This window comes from Strongylocentrotus purpuratus, unplaced genomic scaffold, assembly GCF_000002235.5.
Source record: "Strongylocentrotus purpuratus isolate Spur 01 unplaced genomic scaffold, Spur_5.0 spur5_scaffold_6, whole genome shotgun sequence".
Lineage (NCBI taxonomy): Eukaryota > Metazoa > Echinodermata > Echinoidea > Camarodonta > Strongylocentrotidae > Strongylocentrotus > Strongylocentrotus purpuratus.
In genome coordinates, this window is record NW_022145612.1 from 57192431 (window position 1) to 57217474 (window position 25044).

The window sequence follows — 25044 nt, forward strand, 5'->3', positions numbered from 1 at the left end:
TCTGTCAAATCATTATTCTTTTTCTTATTTGGCTTACATGTCGATTGATGTTGAGGTTATCTTGGCAAACAATAATCATAACCTGAAATAAAATATATAAAATGGAAAATCTTAACAGCTCAACAATATTGTGATAATACTGCTGAATAAAAAATGCATATCTTTTGTTTCTTCTGCTTTCCACAGTATTGGTGCTGATGATAAGTTTTGTATTCAATAGAGGGAGATATCTTTGTATATATGAAATAATTTCAATTTTCAAGCCATTGGAAAGACATGTTCATATTGTTTATTCAATTCCTTTGCAAAAATAATCACGATCTTAAACACACCTGTACAAGCTTCACATGAATCTATACAGTCTGGACTAAGAGACTAGTATGAATCGCTGTTGTGGTAGGAAGAAAAGAGGCGGAAGGAGGAGGAAGGGCTGGTAGATGCTCTCCAGTGGTAGTAAGATGACCTCATCATCCAATCATAGAGCTGGAGGACCTCAAGCAGGGAACCAATAATCTTTCTTGACTCCTAGGCCAAACGTCAAACCTCAGGAACGTGTGTTTTGGTTACCGTCTCGTGCCATAAGTGATAAATTTGACTCTTTTTATATCTCACATTGTTTGTTTGTTTGTTTGGAATTCATATCGCCCGCCGGAAGGCAGGCGGGACTGGGGAGCTATTTTTAAGACAAAGGACATACTTGGCTGATCACTCATTAAGTGGGATTTCATTAGTAAGATTTGGATCATCAACTTCGCATTGTGATGTAATCATACGTAGGCAGTGAGTAGAGAGACGTCGTCGTGGAGTATAAATCGTCACTCGTTCTCAAGATTGATGACATTCGATAGCTTGCTACATGATCAACAGCAACACTTAACATCTACAGATTTAGATTTATTGCTCTCACATCTGGATCCACGCTCAACTACAGAAAATTAAGCTTCAGTTTCAAGCAAAGCATCCACTGGACAATCTATTAGTCTTTTACAGCAAAGACAATTTGCTGGCACATTTGATAAATTCAAGTGATAAGGCATCTCCTTTCATTCAAAGGGACGTAACATCACACTGAAGATATTTATTTTCAAAGGAAAGTTCAAGACAACACTAAAAACAGAAAATGTCTCCACTCGTGGCTTTCATCAATATTGTACTAACGGCGGTGGTGATGATGACGGTGATGATGACTGCATCATCTTTATCATCACCGTGCTCATCGTGTCCAGCTAAGCATCTTCAACAGCAATACTGTGATGCAGAGATTGGTAAGTTTTTAAAAAATCTAAGAACAAAATGTGTGACAGATTAATTAATTAAAGTGTGCAGGAAACAACGGGAAATATGTCTTTGAAAAAATAAAAGTAAAATAGCTGCTCCTGAAGGAACTTCAGCCATTATACAGTCAACTTAATGCCATCATCATAATGAAACCAATTTTTGTTTAAAAGATAAATAACAAAATCGAAAAATGTCTTTAAAAAAATGTTTTAATGAAGCAATGAGAGTTTAGAAGGATTTATATGAGTAAACAAATTGTACAGGTGCTTAATGACAACCATTGTCATTTATTCTGACTAAATCAGTGATTGTAAATTGTATCTTGTTTCAAACTATATCACATAAACTATTTTGACCTACAAAAGGGCAGCATAACAAATATTGATGTGCATCTTTCAATAAATCATATTGTGTTTAAAAGTCAATATTTTTATCCAAAAGAGTACAGTGTGTTTTTAATATAATATAAAAACAGAGAATATGGTTTAAACAATTGATATAACCCCTTTTTTAATGATATTTTCATGTTTACAGTATTACGAGGACGAGTCAAAGATGATATGACTGTGAAAGTGGTTAGTCTCTTCAAGTCACCAAGTTCTTTCATCGCTACTAAGCGAGGGGGTCTGACAGTAGCCTTCGACAGACCGAGCTGTAGAGAGTCTCATCTTAAACCAGGGGTCATTTACCTCATCATGGGTAAGTTAAACAATCATAACTACAGAGAGAGAGAGAGAGAGAGAGAGAGAGAGAGAGAGAGGGGGGGGGTACAAGCAGATATGTATATAGTGGATAACTAGCAAAAAGCAGATGGATATAAAAGAAAAGAAAAAAAAAAAGAGAGAAAGAGAGACAGAAAGAAAGAATGATAAAGAGAAAGTTTTAGAGAATAGAAGCAAATGAACTATACGGAGAGAGAAGGGAGACAATAACATATATACTGAGTAGAAGGAGAGGTTAGAAGGAGAGGTAAGAGGGAGATAGCACGAGAGGTAACAGAGAGAGAGAGAGAGAGAGAGAGAGAGAGAGAGAGAGAGAGAGAGAGAGAGAGGGAGAGATGCTTGAGGCTCATTATGAAAGTGAATGGATGCCAAAAAAAGCACATAATCCTAAAGTGTCAATTATGTATTAAGCATAATATTTTCCATTCTGAACAAACTTCAATATTACATATGCTTTTCTTCATTACAGGGAGTTCCCATGGCAACGTTCTCCATATTGGATCTTGTGATGCTGTTATGCCATGGTCTAGCCTTACATCTGTCCAGAGACAAGGTGTAGAAAATGTTTATGGACTTTTCTGTGATAAATGCAGGGTAAGCAAATCATCACTTCTATTTCCAAGTGCCATTAATTGAATAAAGATGCAATACTAGCTTTAACCCATTGGCTATAGATTTGAATGGTCTATGTGCCAAGCTTGAGAGATCGGGAAAAAAGCAGTAGTCCATGAATGTTGAGAAGCCATGGGTTAAATGTCATTAAAGAAAACAAAACTAATTGAGAGATGGACTAATGAGCCCCCCCCCCCCCCCCCGATTAAAAGGCCCCCTCACAATTCTGCTCAGCTTATCTGGCAAGGCTAAATAGGCTGAACTACTTTAATGTTCTTACAACTTAGAGCCAGAAAGAATGAATCTAACATGACCAAGAAATGTGCTTATCTATGAATTACAAATGTCATCTTTGACATCATTCACATGTTTAAGTAATTAGAAAAGTATTATTACAAACATGTCCTATGTTAGTTCAGTTGCTGAGGTCACAATGTCAATTCCTGTCATTGTTGTGTGACTCCAAATAGGGAAAGCTCTAAACAGGAATGCTGCCCTCTAGCAGCAGTGCCTGTACATGGTAGACACTCAAAAGTCAAGGGATTCAAGGACAAAATGATAGACACTTTACAAAAATGTAGGACAATAATATTTCATAAATCACAAATCAATTTTGTATTTCAATATGACAATTTCATCTTATTGTTAAGTTAGCAAACACATTTACCTTTTTTATGTATTTTTATTACTTTCTAAATGGATCATAAGTTTACACTGAATATTTTAATGTGATTTTCATCATCTTCAACAAAATATAGGTTATAACAGTGTGGAATGAAACAAATCTTGAAACAAAAAAATGATTTAAGAAACCCCTTCCTCCCCACCCCCCCCCCAAGAAAAAAACACAAATTAAAAGTAAAAAATAAAATGAAACAAAAAGAAAAGAAAAAAAAAAAAAAGAACAAGGATCATATTACACTGTGAAGTACAATGCTAACACTTCAATAATGATAATCACAAATATGATTTTTTTCCACAGGTCAATGAGACGCACTCCCTAATCCGCCCTGATATGAACCCCTTCCTGGGAGGCAATGAGGTTCATAGCGACGCTGAAAACCTATGGAGGACAGAAGACTGTTTCTACAACCCTCTAGCATCTCGTCAGTACATGGTAGATGACTGTGAGACCTCGTACAGTGTCTGTGTGCCCAACATGGACGGCACAGGCCGCTGCTCATGGCTGCAGTCAGAGAAGTACGTCTTCTGCTCCAAGAAGCGCAAGAACAGCGCCTGCTTGCAGACGGGCGGAGCTTATGCTTTTCTGGCAGGATGGACCTGTCCAGAGAATTGTAAAGGCATCCAGGAGGACTGCCTACGTGAGATGTGTTTGCAGGCTACCACCGGTGTTGTCTGCCCAAAGAGGATACGAGAAAGGCCTATCCCATCTTTTCTTGGCAATAATTTTTAACCTTGGCTCATTGTTTAGTATTCATTTTTTAAATAAAAAACTTCTTCACTGCTGCATTTATACGTGAGAAACGGTGCAATATCATTTTCGTATTCTTTCAGAACGAGGGAGTTTATTTATTGGTAATTTGCAATAATAACAAGTGAAAGACGAAAGAATACGATGAGAATTAATGACATCAGACAAAAGCAACAGAGTATAGAAAGGGTCCACTAGCAAAATGTTATGATTACGTTGTTTATTATTGTAATGTTGTTGTAAAGTACATTTTTCTGAAGTGATGTGTATTTGGGTATTAATTGTAGTATAAGTGTCAAGACTGATATTGGAAAACAAACAAGGGACCAAAATAAAGAAAATATGAAACTGAAGTGACGAAGAAATATCTAATATAAAACTTTGTTCACTCAGTTGGTTTTAAATATCTTATTTATCTATGAATTATATTATCTGCCTCTTTGAAATCAAATGTTTGCCTTGTTTTGTACTTATACTATGTGTAATAAACTGGACTCATGTCATAATGAAAAAGTATGGTCTAAAGAATTCAGCATCTGATTCATGGTGTTGCAGCCAGTTGTGATGCAAGGGGGAGAGGGGGAGAGGGGAGAGGGGAGAGGGGGAGAGAGGAGAGAGAGAGAGAGAGAGAGAGAGAGAGAGAGAGAGAGGGGGGAGATGTCAGTATTAAAGTTAAAAGAGAAGGAGAAAGAGGGAGGGAGGAGGGAGGAGGGAGGAGGGAGGAGGGAGAAGAGAGAAGGGGATGGTAAAGAGATAGGGGGAATAGGGGAGGGATAGCAAGAGATAGAGAGAGAGAGAGAGAGAGAGAGAGAGAGAGAGAGAGATGGGAGGAACACAGACTAAGTTTGGTAGGAGAACAGAGGACAAAAAGACATACATGTAGTTGGAGTAGAAATGAACTGAAATGGGAAAAAAAGGGAACAAAAAGATCAAAAGCCATAGCATGGGGAGAGAAAGAGAAAGAGAGAGAGAGAGAGAGAGAGAGAGAGAGAGAGAGAGAGAGAGAGAGAATGAAAGAGAGAGAGAGAGAGAGAGAGAGAGAGAGAGAGAGAGAATGAAAGAAAAAGAGAAAGTTTGGTAGGAGAGACAGAGAGGGATGAATTTAGACAAAATTTTGTTTCACTAAAAATAAATTATATAAGGACATGTACCAAATAAAAGGGGGAAAGGAATACAAATATAGACATGAATTCAATCAATTTAATATAATTTATGTACAAACACAAGACAGTGACCCAATGATACATTGATTTTTGACCTCAATCCACACCACTACATTCCATCAAACTGAAATTTTCCAGTGGCAAAACTAACAACCAATGACACACCTCTAATTCATCTCATGCATAATGCATTATACTTTATCCAATCAGAAACATTTGCATGTTTTAGAACCCGCCCAACTTTTAAAGAAATATACACACACAACAGTCTGTATGTATGCACACCATACACATCTCTAGAGTGTATGTGTGTAGGCAGTGCTTGCTGAGGCTCAGTGATATGCAGTTGAGTGAAATAATTGGCTGAAGCACTGTTACCATATTTGGGCATCTGGAGGAAAGTAAATCTCCTTGCAACCAGTTGGAAGAAGTGCTTTTGGACTGATCCAAGTCAAGACAGAGGGGTGAATAATGCCAATGAAAGAAGGGATAAAACTGTCAGAAATGTAATGAGACCAGTGTCCATATGCATCCATATGGATTTAAAATGGTATTGAAATATACATAGAAAAACAAAGCACATTTAATCTGTTAATAAACTAGGGAAAATTTAAAAAGACATGAAATAATGCTGATAATGAGAGGAATATATTGCGATTTAGCAGGGGGGAATATTAAAACAAAGTTTGATGGTTTACTCAAGTTCCAAACTGCTAAGAAGAGAGGCAAAAATTTGGTTTGGTTATTATTTAATCCTAGAGTGTTCTCCAGTGGTTATCTATTTGATCAATGTCTCCAGTATGATGTCAAACTTGAATAATTTAATCATAGTCAATGGATTAAATGATGATCCATTCACGCAAATAAAAAACTAGCTATTAATCCCTAGCTGTATTTGTTAGCTTCCTTGATACATACGTCATGACGAAGGATATCTATTTCTGTGTAATAGTCTTTTCTGGGAAGTATCACAGCTGCTTGGAAGGCAAGTTTATATTTGATTCTTGTATCTAGCTTAACATCTGCGCAGCTATCTCTCTGTGTAATAATTAGACACACGCCCTCTCTTGTTTAGTGTTAACAGAAGAGGAATGAAGGATCAACAACAGACTTTCAAACACATTCATGACATTATTAGCACCTATATATAAACATGTATATATGGAAGCTATGTGAATTTAAAATATTGAAGGAGAAGAGTTACTTTGCATGTTGGATGGTTTCACACATGCTGAGAATCAAGAAATGATCAAAATAGAGTTGAGTTGAAGGAACCCCCCCCCCCCCCTTCAACCCCTGCTTTTCAAAAAGGCATCTGGAGAATCTGACTGGTTGTCAAAAAGATTGTTAGTGAATTAGCAAAAGAAAATGTGATGATCATTTCCAAGTTTTTGCTTGTCAGAATTGTATTCCCTTCAAATTTGTGCCCCCTCCACCATTACAGAATCCTGAGTCTGCCCCTGCCCACACTTACATTAAATCTTTAGCACCACAGGTTGAGGGTGTTTCCTTCACACCTCCTATTAAGTAATAATCAGAAAAAGGCGTCAAAACAAGCCAAATATCTACCACATAATTTCTCATTAATTGATAATTTCCCCCATCTTGGCCTCAAACCACTCCACAACAAGTGCGTGTATCACGCAATGATCCAGACCGCCCAGACAGTGTTAACCGCTTTACTGCCATGGGCAGTGCAGCTAGAACTAATCTGGCACTTTGCCCTCAGTGTGGAAATACGGGATGATCATCATGTACTTCATAATTCAGCAGGTTAATTGGGCCAATGAACTACTTTGGCAAAAATAGTCAGGGATGAATATTTTCTAAAATTTGAATGTAAGACTTAAGACAAGTGTGAGTTTTGAATTTTGGCATCGGTGTAACAGGTCGTGGTTCTTGTAACATGACTTTTATTTTGTCCTCTTGAATGAAAATGCTGTTACTGGCAAGGTTTGGCAACTCAAAAATTAAAGTTTGTCTGAAATTACATTTCACATACTGGCCATGCATATATATATATATATATGGTAAGTCACGTAAAACTGAAGATGTTCATCTGTTTGAAACATAGAGGGGGGGGGGGGGGGATATAGACATACAGAGAGATAAAGAGATGAAGAGATGAAGAGATGAAGTGAGATATTCCCCAAAAATTCTGCTCCCAGGTGGAGGGTGTGGCAGTGTCTGCCAAAGCAGGGCAGGGCCAAAATGGATGGCGTTATCGTCTAGTAGATTTTGGGGTAGTGTGAATATTGTTCTGAGAAAAATATATCTACGTCACACTATCAGTCTTAAAAGACATATTCACATGAATTCAGGAATTTAGTAATGTGATCAGAAATTGAATAACCAAACTGGTTTATATAACCACATTGTCTTTAAAAGAAAAAAACCTTATTTACCTTTTCAGTAGCAGTTAATTTACAAAGGGATACTATGAATCAACTCATTTATATATATTTAAAAGAGATCACATTCTTTTCATTTATTGGTTATCTGAGGTACAACATCTAATTCATTCTATTTCCACCTTACTCAGCAAGACCAGCCTTCTTTAGAAAAAAATGTGGAGTATGAATTTAAGATTAACGATTTGAACATGTACAGCACCTACTGACCAACCTAAAAGTGATTGACCTTCTAAGCTTTTTACTAGTACCCCAACGCACCCTATAATTGACCATTTCAATGATGTTCTTGTGGGTGAAGCTGTGATGTCATCATTTCCTCGCCACAATGAGCCTTCCTTTTTAACAATGTCCTTGGAATTGACAAATATCAAAGTACAGTATCAGATAGCGTGAAATAAAAAAAAGTTTCAAATGTTTCAGTAGCTGCATTTACCAGACAAAAAACCCATCTCTGGAGTGTGGTTTTTTTAAACTAATGCTGGCAGATATTCCACCACTTTTTGCACTTTAAATGCTCATGCTCAAAACACAGATGAACTATTCAAATTTTGGTCACATGACTCTTCTAGCTTCCATATGCAGAGCAGCGACAAGTCACCAAAAGAACAGAATGAGCAAACATATGAAAAACTGAAGTAATAATTAAAAAAAAAGATTCAGAAAAATCCCTCCTAAAATTACTTTTATTGGCCGTAAAATAATTTTTGGTCGTCATCTAATAATTTGTTTGTGCGGTATGAATTTTGTTTCTACACAGAACTATCACAAGTTGAGAGCCAAAAGGGCATGAACTCTTACAATTCTGTTGAGTTAATGGCCTTCTGGCTCTGAGCAAATGGGACCCTCTGTATTGTTTTCATCCTGGAAGCCGGTGGCTGAAACAATTCCTTCCTATATGGCCTTGAGCTTGACTAGCAATAAATTGGTACCAAATCTGAGCTGAATGTTTTGCGAGAACGTGACTATTGGCTGGGTCAACAGCCTTTTCTGCCAGAACAGATGGAAGATCATCACATGAAAATGTGCTAGGGAGAATAACATGCTACGAAAGAGAGTAAGTGAGGTGAGAGAAAGAGAGAGGGAGAGTTGAGAGAAAGAGAGGGAGAGAAAGAGAAAGAGAGAGAGAGAGAGAGGCAGCTAAGAGATGGTAGGAGAGAATGAAAGAAATATGGAGGTACTGTGCCAAGAACAATTGGCATGAATACAATTAAGCCATCATTTAATCCCTAATACACTTAATGTCTATAAAGCTTAAGTCTGTAATACATCAATGTAGACCAAAGTAACAAACAAAGTTTACAGAAGCTTGAACGTGCAAGGAAGTGCACATGCCTAACCAACCAATGAGAAGTCAAAGAACAACATGTTGGATACCGGTATTCTTGTGGTGGTAACTAGTCTCTAAACAAAAGACCAAGTATAACTTTAAATTACAAAAATGTTGATACTTGTGAGTAAAAAGCCTAGAACTAATCCATAATTGAGTCGTTTGTGCTTTTATATAAAGTAGAATCATTATGACCACACAGTAGTTTCTTGTTTAATAACACAAACTTCAGCATCTTGGTGCCTGTATTTGACGTCACTACTTCTGTGTCTTTATAGACTACATCTTTTCACTAGACACTGTGATTGGTAGTTTGAGAATACAATCTTACTAAATATACAATTTCCTCTTTCCACTCTTCTTCTATCTCTATGTTCCTGTGAATCTAGAGTAGACATCTCTCTGCCCCCCGTGCCAGCCAGCGCCCCCACCCCCACATCAAGAGAAGGTAGAAAAGGAATTCTGGAGTCATGTAGGGCGCTAATTAGGGGATGGTGGGGGAGGCTGGTTAGACGAACGAGAGAGTCTGCAGTGGCTAAGGGGATATAAAAAGAGCTGTCGGTGTTGCAGATTTGTCAGTATCAGGACAGTATCATCAGCATTATCCAAGGAATCTGAAATAACAATGTTTTTTTGATGAACATAACCGAATCAGCATACTTAACCGCAGGATACATCGCATCTGTGCTTCCAAAATTGGATCTCATTTCTTTTTGCTAATTTATGTGTTTATATCTTTTGATTCCTGAAGAAAAAAATATCTTGATTTTGAGATGGAATTGAGAAATTTCGTTTGGAGTGGTGGTGTAATCTTTGTGTGCTTCCTTCAGTTTTTGTCACAGAGTGAGGCTTGTAACTGCCTTGTAGACCATCCTCAAAGTAAATTTTGCCGCTCCGACTTTGGTAAGTCTTAATCTTTTCTCATCAATTTGATGTTCAATTGTAATAATAAAAAAGGTGGCTTTTGTTTAAGTATTTACTATTTGATTCATGCCTCCAAAAAAATATATATTTAGAAGCAAAAATAAAAGATAATCAGAAAAAAATAATACTTCAACTATGACAATCATGGATTTGATTTGACAGTCAGACATGATTCTATTTCAGACAAACCCACACAATTAGATTATAGTTCGCTGATGCAATATTCAACCATGCAGACACTGTAATAAGAGTTGATTGCATGCTGACTTACTCAGTTGCATCTTCTTTGGTCTAGAGAGAGTTTTGCTGAGATTGACATTTCTTACTCCATCCAAGTAGTTTCCAACCATCCTCATCGCCATAACAACTCAATGAAATTCATTGAATGTGAAACAAAATTCACATGCACAGATATAAATTTGGGTTTAGGATTCAAGTCATTCTAAAAATACATGTGGGATGAGGCATTTGTCATATCAGACATTTTGATACATGTCATTAATATGGGAATTAGTTCTTTCTGTGACCAAAATATACCTCCCTCCCAATTTAATTTTTTTTTTTAATGTACTAAAATACATTCCAGAAAACTTTTCAGTTAAGATTTAGCTCTTCAAGTAAAATTTAAGTGAAGAACTTAAAAGATTCTATGAATTCATGTACTTCAAGAGAACATATCAATTTGTTGTACATCAAAGTCAGGTAAACTTTCAAATGAAGAAACTCTTGAAAACGTACACACCAGTAACATTTGTGGCATAACAATCTCTCCCTCACTCAACTTGTTGATACTATTATGCAAAAAAACTTATTCATAAAGCCCAAATTATCTTCAGATTGTGGAATCAATCGAGTAAAATATGTTTCTTCTTTTATCTTCATCTTTCAAAATTTTAAATGATTTGAACAGCCATCCAGGCTAAAGTGGTGGAGAAGAAGAGAACTGAGCAATTTGACAACTGAGATTTGAAATTCTTGAAAACATAAACATACCAAATCTTCCTCAAACAATTGTTAGTACTACTATGCAAGAAAGTTGTTCATGCAGCCAAATGCATATTTAGAATGTCGTAACTTAGTAAACTCATTTCTTATTCTCTTCCCCTCTCTGAACTTTTCCAATGGCTTGAAACAGTTGGTACTATTACATAGAACAGTTGCTCTTCCATTCAAAAGCATAACAGGATTGTGGTAATTAGAACCAAGTAAAAAATCATTTCCTTCTCTCTTCTCTCCCTCATAATTTTCAATGAATGGAACAGTTATCCAGGCTAAAATCCTAGAGAGGAAGAGGATTGAGCATCCGGACAAGAGTCGTCCGTTGAATTATCGTTTCTTGATCGGCTACCGTGTGGAGCTCCTGACCGTGTTCAAGGGAGGAGATTTCCTAGGAGAAGCTGATGAGATATGGGTCCAGTCTCCCGATGCTGGTGGACTCTGCGGTGTTACTGGATTAATCATTGATGATGTATATCTACTATCAGGTAAATCGAACAAGTATTTAAACTGATTTAGTTCTTTGCAGCCCTATATTTGATGTTTCATCACCAATCAAATTGTAAATCACTGGCTGCTAAGTGCAATTTGTATGTTCATTTTTTCATTGTTTACCGTAATATACTAAGTAAGATTACTACACTTGATAAGGAGGTTGGATATAGTTTAGTGCTTTACCTTTACTCATTAAATTTGTTTATGGGATGAACACTTTGCTATTAAAATTCAGAATTTTTTCCAGTTTCCTCAGAGCTTTGAAATTACAGTCCCAAACGTACGAAAAATATTCTCACCCTTGCCCCCCACCCAAAAAACCCTTCCCTAAATGAGTCTGCTCTGGCTCTCTAATTATTTACCACAAACATAGCCTAATCTCTCTCATTTAGGGGTATACTCTTGAATACTTTAGCAAAAATATGCCTAATCCATTACAAACTATCATTAATCACTCTCGTCAAAAAACATACTTTAATTAGGATTTATTTTTTAATGCTAAATGAGTTTCTATTTTAGCTTGTAATTGCAAAGAATCCAATAACCCAATTTCAGAGAGAATGTCATTTGCTGTACTCAGATTAATCGTACTTACATAAATCACTCCATTATTAAACTACCAAAACATTCAGATAAACATTCAGACAAACAATGAATGTTGTTCAGATCTAGATTTGCACCAGACTTTATATATATGTCATATAACCTGTTTTCCTCTTGAAATCTACTGAGCTGATCTGGAAGAATCCTAAATTTAGTCTCCTGGAATCAACAAGACATACAATACAATACATGAATCATATCATTTATGCAAGAATAATTAAAAAAGATATCACCAGAACCAAAATCATTACTAATTTTCCTTTATCAGAGTTTTCAGAAAAAAATAAGAGATTTAAATTGCAATATAATTATAAATAAGCAATTTCAAGATTTATATATAAATTTGATGTTTTATAATTCTCTCAAATGTGTAGATATTTCTCTAACAAAGTTGTCAATTTTATATTGTATAACGGGTTCCTAACGGTATCCTAACAGTAGGGGAGAAAAACGTCTTGTTTTGTAGAAATCTACTTTAAATATGGTCTATTGGAACAAACTTCTCCAATGATTGCAATCATTTCTACAGAATTTTTTTCATTCCTATTCTTATTCTGTCAATATTTTGGATGGCAAGAATTGAAGATTTCAAGTGAAATTTACATTACAAAAAGAGATTTCACTACATGTACACCTTCGAGCTAACAGCATTCTTACTGAATTTCTTGATACCTTATTTGATCTTCCCTCATTTTAAAAACCTAAATTACAATCTTTTTCCACCCGATAGGTCGTATCAAACTGGACCTTAACTACGTGACATACTGTGATATGTGGTTCGAATGGGATAAGTTAACTGAGGAGCAACTAGTCGGCCTGACATCTAAATACAGCAATAACTGCGCCGATTGTAGGGTGAGTTGATTGGTTGGATTATCATATACCCATTAATGATCATCTTCATTTGGTTGAAAATTGCTAGGTTAGCAAAGAGCAGGACAATTTTCCAAGCCTGTAAGATGTATCATGGAATGACTTTCCGGGCATGATTACCAAAAGTGAAGATCAAGTACTAGTAGTCTAGATCCATCAAAGTGTATTAACAACATCGTGAGGGCTGATTGCACAATCAAAGAATTGCTATGAGTGTCAGGACATGAGTGCTATGGCAGGTACCAAGTAAGAGATGGGTTGCACTGAGCATTGCAATCTCTTAGCATATTGATCCTTTTCTGGTCTTAGTTGATTCCATGGCACCTATTTTATCACATGTGATTTGTGAATTTATACACCTGAAAATCAAAAATACACTGGAATCAATTAACAAAAATACCCCTTTAGATATGTGGCACAGGTACATAAGTTGAGTGGTATGTTAAGATTTAAGCAGCATCACATGAAAAGTTCATTCAAGAATTTTAATTGACTTTATAATATCTTTGAATTCTCTTTCAGATAAGAGGCGTAATTGGAATCATCAATATAGACACTCATTCCGAAGACAAATATACGGCTTCATATGTGGATAAGTCCCCTCTTTGGGATGACGGAAGTTGTCGTTACAACCCTGTTGCATCTCTCTTCTACAAGTCGCACGATTGTGAGACGCAGTACAGCCACTGCATATGGGCCAACGACACTTGCCTATGGGAACCTTCAAGAAACTACAACCTTTGCTACAATGCTCGGGAAGCGGTGTGGAGACATCGCAACAAAATGAAACGCCTAGCCGCCGATGTACCTAAAACTAGACCACGATGCAAGAGTTCCGCGACGAGATACATAAGGCGCTGTGCCGCGGCCAAAGAGAGGAGAAGACAGAAGAAACAGGAGAGAAGAGAAGGACAAAGGCCACCTGTCAAATACCTTCAAATTTTACTTAATGGAACTAGAACAGCACTGGAAACATCAACTGCTTTGATGGAATGATGATTAAAAAATAAAACCCCAGAGATGGACTGTTTCTTTCCCTGTTCTATTCTGAATAAAAGATACAGTATCCTTGCATCTGGGAAAAAACAACCTCTAATGACTGTTGAGCCTTTTGAACGAGGAAGCTACTTCACAATAAATTATTTGGTGTGGCTAGTTCTCTGCAGTCATTGTCCTCCACTCACAAAAGTCCTGACTTCAAAGTTCAACCAAACATTGTATCTAACACATTCAAAAGCCCCATAGCATACCTAACCCTTACCTTAAAGTTCAGAGCAAATGTCGATTGAGTAACATTTGTCAGATCACCTAGGAAGAATCAGCATCAAGTTTGTGTTTAAAGAACAAGCCCTTGGATTCCTTGTCTTTGAAGTAAAAACAAAAATCAAAGTCTTTATTCGCTTTCAAACTTGAACTTTGCCCTGTTTCATAAAACTTCTTGTCAATAACAAATTTTAAATTTCTATGACAAATTTGCTCTCAGCCAATCAAATAACACGATTTCAGTAGCTTATTTGTGAGCTACAAGTTACAAGCTAGTAACAAGTTAATATAACTTGTTATTAATAACAAGTTTTTTCAAACTGGGCCCAGTTCAAGACAATATCATTTGATATGCAGTTGCCAAGATACAGGATAATTAAATCATTCAATAATACTTGTGATTCTTCCAATAAGTGCATTTGATATAAGATCTTAGTAAAAGATGGTCAGATTCATGGAAGCTCTTTGCTGCCACGTTGCACATGTTGTAGGGTTGTATTTGTGAAAACTATATTATTTATTAGGAATGCTCTCACTGCTGAATCTTCACTGAGTCATCATTGTATTGAGTTTTAGCAATGTTTGGGCAGTACTATATACATTCAAACATCCTTTGCATCCACCTGTATAGAAAGACCACCTGTCAAATAGGACATCATTTTGTTTCCCTGTGAGGTAAGTTTCTCAATGAAAACTGGATCAAAGGAACCTGTAACCCACCTACATATAAAAACTACTTTTCTTATCAATCTTTTTGTACCGGTGGTCTTTATATAAAAGGTTTAATGGTGTTGCAGTTAGTTGCTACCCTTTTTATAGGCACTTATCCCTGTATTCCTTTACATAAAACAGTGACAGTATTAGACTGAAATAGTGACATCTAGACAGACACAAACTTCATGAATGTTTGACTTTTCCAAATCACAGAAAACTTTACAGGTGCATGTCTTAGTAGAAAATTAGGCAACACTCTAAGCAAATCTTAATGCTTACTTTTCTAGAGAATTATTGTATATTCTGTTAAAGGAATTTCTTATTATTATCAAACTTGAATAGTCATAGCATGCAAGAAGGATCATCATTATATTTGTTGACAATTAAAAGGGAGCTGCTTAGTTTTGAGGTAATACAAAGTTTTGGTATGGGGTCATGAATTTGCTTCAAATGAACATGTTGGAAGCATATGAGAGCCTACAATATTAATGATCGCTGTCAGGGTTGAAATCGATTCTAAAGTGATGAAATTGTGAATAATAAACTTTTTATGTTGCATAGCTCCCTCTCAAGATTGATATTGCTTTATAGCTTCAAAACAATGTTTTTTGACTAAAATCAACCAATTTTCTACTCCCGTTTGGAAATTATATATCAGAACTGCATATTCCGAGATTTTCATGGTTGCAGCTACCATTGTATGGCCGTAGGCGCTATTTGTAAGTTATCGGGAGCACCAATAAATTTGATAAATTAAAATTCTCAAAATCCTTAGCGTTTGAGATCCAAATTTGTTCAAAGTTGCTTATTTTAACACTAGGTTTCACAATGGTAATGCAAATTTTAAATTTCATAATCCAATCCAGTAGAAATATTACTAAAACTTTGTATTATCTTTAACATGACATTAGTTCCTCTCTGGCTTTCAATAGACTGTAATGAAACCATAGTGGTAAGAAGTTGCAACATGTACTTATTTAAGCTTATTGATTTAATGATGTCACTATAAACCTGTACACTTTACATGTAAAGTTTAAAATTCTCAAACAAAAAGCAAACTGTCACATTTATATACACAAATGTTTGGGTTTACCATATTGAGTAAACAGTACATTTCATCTTTACAATCTAGTGCTAAAAGAAATGTGATTATCATTTGTTTATTGTGAGGCAGTAATATAGAATCAAGTTTTTAAAAGTGAGTCTTTGTAATGATGCCTAAATCATTGTCAAAGAAGTAACTACAAAGGCCCATACAACCATTTTCTTTTTCTTTTTGTATAAAAGAATAAAGACCTAATCATTACAATTCTATTATTGAGTCATGGGTGTGGAAGTTTTAGGGGGGAGGTGACATTTTTAAGGTTAAATCTGTTCAAACATTAGGGTTGGTGGTTCACTTTCAACCAGTTCCTTCCCTTTACCAAGGACTAGAATAGATGAAGCAAATGAACCAATCCAGATTGATCATCACATGATCTAACCAAACATCTTAACCTACTGAATACTGAAATATCTTTTTCCGATACAAAACATTGCTCATTTCCTGTAGGCAATGGGTTGGTTAACCTGGCATTTAAAAAAAAAAAAAAGGAAAATGAAAACCAACATTAAATTGAAAAAGAAGAGAAAACCAACATCAAATTGCCAGTATGATCTTCAAGTTTTCTATCACTTCTATCACCAAACTATTGAGGTTAATGAATTAACATTTAAAAATGTAATAAACTCTGCAGCAGAAGATTTTTGTATATGATGTAGGTATGTCAGCATAGCAAACTTCCAGTAATATATACTATACTGAATTCAATAATATATACTATACTGAATTCAATAATATTACTAATGGAATCTTTGCAAGAAATATGTTTCATCTTCAAAATGCCTTTTCAAAATCTTTCTGAATTTAGCAGAATGGCAAATGAACAATCTTGAAGAAGACAATTACCTTCATGAGATTTATTTCTTGTCTAAGTTATTTCATCCAATTTCCACATTACTAGCTGAGCATTATGTTCTTCTATGCTGTGTAGTAACAATGAAAATATCTTTATTTCTGCAGCTTAGAGAATTGGGAGTTTTGAAATATACACTTGTAAATAAAGACAGAGGTTGAAAAAGTGCAATCCAGTATTACTAGCACATAGTGCAAGGATTAGATAGAGAAATGGTCATGTTATGTTTAGTGCTCTTCAACTGTTACTTATTTCATTTTGCTATTTAAAATCATGAAGGGCAAGGGAAATGGAAAAAAAGACAAAAGTAGGGATGCAAATCTAGTAACATTTTTGTTGGTGTGTTTTGAGACTACTGTACAGATTTTCATTGTAGTTTTTGTTTAAACCACTGTCTATTGTAGTTAAAGTTGTGTATTGTGTGTACAGAAATATTTCTGATGTTATATATGAAATGTGCTGAATAAATTATTTGTAAAAAGGAACAATTTTATGGCTGCTTTTCTTTTTTCCAAGACTGAATTTGATTGACAGGGTTTCAAATAATAGTATGTTTTAAGATAAATGATATCATGCAAGGCAATTTTAGACAAGCCAATCTTAGCAGTTATAAGAAATGACCTAAGCAAGAAAAAGGAAATGATGATGATGATGATGATGGTGATGGGGATAATGATGAGGATGGTGCTGATGATGATGATGATAATGATGATGATGATGATGATGATGATGATAATGAGGATGATGATGATAATGAGGAGGATGAGGAGGATGAGGAGGAAGGTAATGATGATGATGATGATGATGATGATGATAATGACGATGATGATAATTAGAAGGAGGAGGAGGATATGCTGCTGATGGTAGTGACTTATTAAATTACATTGACATGTGAGCTTTGGATATGATGATGATGATGAGAGAATTTGATACAAGTCTATAACATTGACAGTTACTTGGATAACATTTTATTAGAATTATAAAGTGTCAGTGGTGCCCATTTAAGGATAAATGTACTTAATTTATATTTATATATTTTTTTTTTAGGGGGGGGGGGTATTCTTTCACCCCAATTTTTTTCTTCTTTTGCTTTCTTTTCCTTTTTTTTTATTTAATTTTTTCCATTCACCTCCAAGCCCCCACCAGTACACCGCTGTTGTCATGTATGCCTATTAAGCATGATTCTTATTCTGTTGGCTCAGTCTAGTCCTTGAGAATGTAGGGATGTGTGGCTGACATACTTCGCAGGAGGAAATTACCTGTGCAAGCAGACAGAACTGGTGTTACAACTACACCAGGAAACAAAAGGTGTGTCCAAGTCCATCAAACAATGCTTCTAACCTGTCAATAATGTCTAAGAAGTTGGGAAAGCCTTGAAATTTTGACCCAAAGTCTAGTCATTTGATGACTCAGGAATTGATTTTTAAAGAAATAGCAGCAAATGTGACCTAGGCATTAATTACACCAGTCAATTTAAAAAGGTCTTTTTGTGTGCCAGCAGACAAGAGTAAAATGTAAACTTATGTGCACTTACAAAAACTTGAACATAATACATTGTTAAAGAAATGCAATCATAACTCCATTTGATTCAATCACAAGATTGAAACATATTGTACCAGAATTACCATGAAAATATTAAGATCTTATCATCTTTCTCAGAATATCATCATGAACGAGTGAATTTGACTTCAAATTTGGTATCAACAAGATAGTAATTTGATTACAGCTTTGTTAGGCAGTCAACGAATGAGCATCAAATATTCTTATGTTGTATGATGTTTTAAGAAGAATTGGGATGAATTATTTGATTCACAACTTATCAAACTCTAAAGTGGTACAATCTAACACCTGTGATGGTATAATGTTAGGGTCATATTTGGTATCTATACTAGACACAGATGAACAGGTGTCCCGCTGTGTCTGGGCTTACATTCATGTTCCCATCTTATTAATGTTAGGGTGTCACACTAACACCTGCGCTGTTTCAGTTTCACTTTCTCATTGTTTGGGGTTCAATGTACGCCAGTGACATACAATCCTTGTCTACATTCTTTAAATCCCCCTTCAAATATGTAATGACATGAAGTGCAATGAAACAAAACTGGACACAAGTGCTGAAAAGTTCTGGAACTAGATAACTTGATTTCATCGCAGTAAGCGTGAGAATGAGAGAACTTTAGATTTATAAGGTATTCTTGGACAGCGTTCCTGTTTAAATTGAATAAAGTGTACAGGTGCACATACATGGCAGAAATAAGAAAAGAATTTGTTTACACATTATTATAAGACAAACAACAAGTTGAGTTTGATTGAACTATAACAGGGAGATTTGCAGACAGAAATGCCAAATTCTAGGTTCTCATTCTTTAATAATACGCCACACTTGATACTTATATTTTGATTTATGAAATCATCTCTTGTCACAAACTAGGTTTACAAAATGAAAGTCTGGACAGAAAAAGTACTGAAATTAATAGTTTTTGTTCTTTTTACTTCTTTTTCTACAAGGAAAAGATGATAGTTATGAAATGTCAAGTGATGCGATAACTCACCTTGAACATGCAGTGTAAGCATGATGCATGACTTCATTATATTCAGGTATTTCTTGTAGGTATTATCTTTTCTCTTCACCCACCTGTACATGTGCCTTCTACTCAATCAGCTATGATGGATCAACTCTTGACATTGATTAAAACTTTACCAGCGTGATACTGACATTTGGTTTAAAAGGACATCTTTCACTGCATGATGAACTGGTTTTTCTTGATTGCAAAACAAGAGAAAAAATACTTTACACTGTAAGTTAAGTTAACTTAATTTTCATGTCTTTTATGCTTGAGAAGAAGCCTTCACTTTTCATTAATCAGAACAGAACTTCAGCTTTCTAGCACATCAAGTTAGTAGTTTCTTTCAAGTTCTTTGTCACCATCATTTGCGGTCTCTTATCAAATACATTTAGAGAAATAATGAATTGAGTTTATTGATCAACGAAATTGTGTTAGATTTATTACTAGAAGAGGAATTATGAAGAAGAAAAAAAGGCTTTCTAAAATAAAAACTTGAAAACTACAGGTACCTACAAAAAGAAGTATATATACAATATTATTTACAACTAAACATTTTATGAGTACATTCATTGCCATCACAAGGACTGTGATTGATCACTATGGATTGTCTCCATCATCAATGTTGGGAATACTTTAATTTTATAATAAAGGGGATGGGGCCGGAGGATGAAGAAAGAGAGGAAGACTCCATGGAGGGGGCAAGATGCTATCAAAGAGCCTTGACATTATCCTTCAGTCTATGTCCTTATTGAGACATCATGGTAGGTACATCCTCATTAGGCCTGTCTTCATCAGCTCAAAATTGCCAAATCACCCGCTATTTTAACTATTCCGATCGCAAATTATCCAGCTAATTTACATCCTCATCAGCCCGCAGTTGCAATAAGCGGGATATTTGGTCGAGCTAATCATCCTAAGATATCTTGGGCTAAATATCTTCACCAGCCCGAAGACTCGCGCTTTGCGTGAACGGTGAGCAAAATATCTTGAGTTTCAAGGTTTTGAGGTTGAGTCCCAAGCTGATGAAGACGTGATTTGTAACCTCGGGCTTATTTCCCAAATCAGAAATAGCGGGCTATTTGGCAATCTCGAGCTGATGAAGACATACCTATTGGCACTGAACGTCAATTCTGACTGGAGTCTTGATGCAGCGACCCTCAAAAGCTGCAGGATCATCCAACCGGTGGAGATATGAGATCTGGAGATAACCAGTTTGTGATAGGGGCTGGTGAGGAGTAAGGAAAGTCTATGTTGATTGCCCTTCCTGGCTTCTCTTATTTAGGAAGACGGATAGAGTATTTTTGTTGTTAGAAAGTATGCCAAGTTGTTGTGAAGATGCGTCTCTATTAAACCCTACATCAGCATTTTAGATGACTAGACAAGTAACTCCTATTTTCACCCCATCCCCCCCCCCCCTCTCTCTATCTCTCTCTCTCCTACTTTTCTTTATCTGTGGATGAGGAGTGGTATACTACCTCTGACCTTGGAATTATGATGCTATTTGTGTCCGTCGGTCTTGTTAAAATGGGTTGTAAGTAGGCCCTTAGATAGGATTAAGAATCAACAATTTCATGCAAATCATTATCCTGATTGATGAATGGCCTGACTGGTAGTGACATGTTAGACAGTTGGATGCTTTGGGCAATTCAAGTCTGGCCTTTACAGACAGGTACATGCTTAGAGATATGGACAATACTGTAAGGTAAACTGTCACAGTAACACCCCCCCCCCCCCCCCCCTCAGAAATATCAAAGTCGATATGCTGTAAAAGGGCCAATGTACACTACAAACGAAAACCTGGCAGAGTTTTAAAAAGATAGACTCAGGTGGGCATTTTCAATTGGGTTTTTCATCATGTTTATGGGTGGTTGCCTAGCAACATCCAATAAAACCTAGTTTTTTTGTTATCACATTGTAAATGCCCCTAAGTTCTATAAATCTTTCTTAGGATAAACACAAAAAATATGACTGGCAAACCTTGAACTGGGAATCAAATCAAATGGAATTATAGTTATCTTTTGATATTGAGAAAGTACACAAATAAAAAAAAGAAAATCTAAAAGCATGGTGAAAACTTCTATTGGCAGAATTAACATATCTCGATATCATTATATCTTCCTACAATCAAAATAATTTCTAAATTGTATTCAAACCAAGGAAATTTGAGAAATGATTTTATGTAAAAGTTATAAAAACTTCTCTCTGGAAGAGTTCCCAATAAATGATGATGATTAAAGGTTAGATAAGGAACTCTTCCCAAGATTTTGGATGTTGAAAACAATCTTTTAGAAAAGAAAAAGGTTGCAGATGTTGCCAGTGCACTTCACAAAAGTTGAATTCTTGGTTTTACTAAGAGACGACAGACACAATGATTGAAGCATCACACGTGTTCGCACACATGGGAATCTATGTCTCGTGATGTCATTTAAACATTTGATGGATAAAACAAAGTATTTGCCTGAGTTCACTCCATAGCACCGACTGTTACTGATTCATCTGCTGATTCTAGTATCCGGTGACTCACTATCTATGTGGGATGATGCTAACTATGTTGACTTTGAGGTTATCGAGGAAAACCAAGATGTCAGCAAATGTGACAATTGGTTTAATCCATTTCCATTCTGTACCATTCAGACTATTTATACACTAAGAGAGAAAGTACTTAACTCAAAACTAATAAGAAAGCCCCACCTCCCTTTAAATAGAACATGATATGAAACTTTACAATCACTGTATTCTAGACAACTCAAGACAATATCAATATCTCCATTTAGATGCATTTTACATTGAAAGAAAAGAAAATCTGCGATACCCTGTTAACTACTGAATTGTATTATCCTTTGTAAAAGGCACCACCCAGTTCCTGTTTATAAAAAATCAGTAAGATTATATTGACTTATTTCAACAACAATAAACACATAAAGAAAGAAACTAGGCAAGAACAATCTGATAAAAAAAGACTAGAGATGTGCCATATATAATACTATATAGCTGCAAAACATCGGGTAATCACTGTTTTGGAGGAGAGAAAAAACTCACTAGAGGTAGACATTTGAAGCTCTACAACTGAAATGATCAAGGTTTTATTTCATTCCCGTTGTGTTCCGCTGTGCCACTGGTGGGCTTTACGCAACCTCTGCTTGGTAAAGTAATTGAATTCAGCAGGATGAAATATTAGAGGCGATAGATGGAATTATATGATACATCTTTGACTAAATGTTTGGAGGTGTGTAGGTCTGAAACTATTGCAAGAGGATCTTCTTGCTCCCAGCAAGTTCCCAGCTTGATACTACTGAGGCAGATGCCCTACAGGTGGGGGAGGGGTGCAGCTAGCAGGGGCACTTACACCTCCCTCTCTTTGGATTCAGTGGTATTTTCATTGTTAGATGAAATGGAACAATCAATTGTCGACAGCAAGAAGGGCATTAATACCATGTAACGCCTTTTGGCTCTTAACAGACAATATATCAATGTAAAGCCTCATGACTATTAGCATGTTCTCCTTGATATATATACTGACTCACTCTCTATCCTTCTCTCTCTCTCTTTCTCTCTCTTTCTCCATCTCTCTCTCCCTTTTCATTTTCACTTAAGGTTCATAATCTTTTGAAAGGGGTGAGATTGGGTGAGGGGGGGGGGGGGGGAGAAAACCATCTTAGACTACCAATTTTGTTTCTTATGAAAGTTCACATCCAATGACCCGCAAACGACTGAACTCGAATCGCAGACACTGCAGTTATGTCATCGTGCCAGTTGCACTTATGCATTAGTGGGATGTGCTCGAGAAAAACAAGTGCCAGTGTTAAAGATACATTCGTGTTGACAAATATGTACTTCTCAGAAACACATTTAATCTTAATGGGATTATCGTAGAAAAGTATACAAGGTTAAGTGATTTAGAGCTTCATGTAAGACAAGAGGAACATGCACTCCTAGATGTTCTTCCCCCATCTATTTTAGTTTTTGTTTTAATGTTGGGTTTCTTTATTTGAATGACACAATGACAGTTCAAACTCATGTTGTCTCTAAAATAAATATGTGGAAAATCTATTGAAGGGGATCCGTCAACAAATTAGAATAATTTGCATATCATTAGAAAGGCATAAAAATCACCCAACAAACCAATATGAGATATTAACTACATTTAGTTTAAAAGATTAAAGAGCATAAGTGACAAAAAAAGTTATATCAAATGCCAGGAGAAAACATTACCTTGGACTTTTAATGAAAGCTATGCTACTCTGTGTTCCAAAGAAGTCTGTTATATTCTTGTGTGAACTAAATTTAGGGATTCTATTAGTGTCTGGACTAAACAGAGAATCTCTGAGATTTGTCTTAACAGTGAAACCTTTTAAACTAATGAGAATAACTCTCGCAATAATTCTTTCACTGAAAATATCTATATTTACCTAAAATCATACATTAAAATCATACATGTATTAAATGGTTCTGCTTTTTTAAACACTTACAACCAACATTAAATTTAGTTTTGTTCTTCCTTTTTTATCAATATAATCGCATAAAGTGTCCGTGTTTGAAGGTGAGACTGAGCGATCATAACTAACTGTTCTTTGATTTCCTTGAGAACAACTGAAGTTCAAGGTTGACTGGAAGTAAAGTATTTTCAATGTGTTTCTCTCTTTCTGTCTACATGGTATTGATGACGCACAACTCTATGTTTTTGTTACAGATGATAGAATAATTTCAACTAGACATTGAAGCCAGCCAAACATACCTGGAAAGCATCATAATGACTTCAGAAGAAAGACAAAAGTAAAAAGAAACAGGGGGATATGATAGAACGAGAGATAGAGATACAAAAAGTGAATAAATGGGCTAGGAGAGATAAAGAGAGAAAGATGTGAATTAAGAGAGAGAGAGAGAGGGAAAGAGAGGGAAAGAGAGGAAAGAGAGAGAGAGAGAGAGAGAGAGAGAGTGAGGAGTGGGTGGAAAGAGATATAAAGAGGGATAGAGAGAGGGAGAGAGGGAGAGAGAGAGAGGGAGAGAGAGAGAGAAGGAGAGAGAGAAGGAGAGAGGGAGAGAGAGGGGGGGGGAGGGGGGGAGACAGACAGAGAAAGCAAGAGAAAATTAAAGAGAATCAGAGAGATGGTGAGAGAATTCAAGAAAGAAAAGGGAGATCAAGAGAAAGAGACATTGAGACAAAAGTGTTGGGTGATAGTGAGTGATGACAGAGACCTGCTCTTACCAGCCCACTTTCATCCCATATTGAACACCTGGAGAAGACATCATGTACTGAATGTTCATTTCATGAAACTACCACCCGTCTCCTCTCCATCTGTACTCCCAACTGTTGGAGGATATTAGGAACTCATCATCAGTCCTCAGAATAGAACATTATCGCAGAGACTTCTGAGAAATCAACTAACAGCAATTTCAATAGTCTCATCCATCACCTTTACAAGTGAGTTTAATAATGTGTGAACATTATAACAACGTATTAAAGGTACTATGTCCCTTTTGCAGCCAACCTCAAATGCTGTAGAACTTTGCAGGAACTATGATTATGTCATGTATGTCCTATTTGTGAAATTTAAACGTTAGATGTGTCCTCATATTCAAATTATGCAAGGAAAACCGTTTACTTGCTAGACTTCACTGTCAGACACTATTGAGTGACTGACCGGCTTTTTTCTTCTTTGGTAATAACATACATGAAAAAAGTTGTAAAGGGTACAGGAGTATTTG

The 25044-nt window shown here is 35.9% G+C and overlaps 2 protein-coding genes across 2 annotated transcripts; both read left to right on the forward strand.

Moving 5' to 3' along the window:
• The first annotated feature begins 609 nt into the window (after positions 1-609).
• Positions 610-4385, forward strand: LOC100889413 (metalloproteinase inhibitor 2). Its single transcript, XM_003725477.3, has 4 exons — positions 610-1265; positions 1813-1977; positions 2470-2594; positions 3595-4385. The coding sequence occupies exons 1-4, from the start codon at positions 1121-1123 to the stop codon at positions 4024-4026; spliced, it is 867 nt and encodes a 288-aa protein (XP_003725525.2). The 5' UTR covers positions 610-1120; the 3' UTR covers positions 4027-4385.
• Positions 4386-11011: 6626 nt separating this feature from the next.
• On the forward strand, positions 11012-14068 carry LOC115919415. The gene is made up of 3 exons (XM_030973135.1): positions 11012-11356; positions 12697-12821; positions 13362-14068. Exons 1-3 carry the CDS (start codon positions 11122-11124, stop codon positions 13833-13835), a joined length of 834 nt encoding a protein of 277 aa, XP_030828995.1. The 5' UTR covers positions 11012-11121; the 3' UTR covers positions 13836-14068.
• Positions 14069-25044: the final 10976 nt, after the last annotated feature.

Excerpts from the sequence above, each read along its gene's own strand:
- LOC100889413 (XM_003725477.3), top strand. The coding sequence starts at position 1,121 with ATGTCTCCACTCGTGGCTTTCATCAATATTGTACTAACGGCGGTGGTG. Across the intron at positions 1,266-1,812 it reads ATACTGTGATGCAGAGATTG|TATTACGAGGACGAGTCAAA; the intron begins GTAAGTTTTTAA and ends TCATGTTTACAG. Across the intron at positions 2,595-3,594 it reads TTTTCTGTGATAAATGCAGG|GTCAATGAGACGCACTCCCT; the intron begins GTAAGCAAATCA and ends TTTTTTCCACAG.
- LOC115919415 (XM_030973135.1), top strand. The coding sequence starts at position 11,122 with ATGAATGGAACAGTTATCCAGGCTAAAATCCTAGAGAGGAAGAGGATT. Across the intron at positions 11,357-12,696 it reads TGATGTATATCTACTATCAG|GTCGTATCAAACTGGACCTT; the intron begins GTAAATCGAACA and ends TCCACCCGATAG. Across the intron at positions 12,822-13,361 it reads ATAACTGCGCCGATTGTAGG|ATAAGAGGCGTAATTGGAAT; the intron begins GTGAGTTGATTG and ends ATTCTCTTTCAG.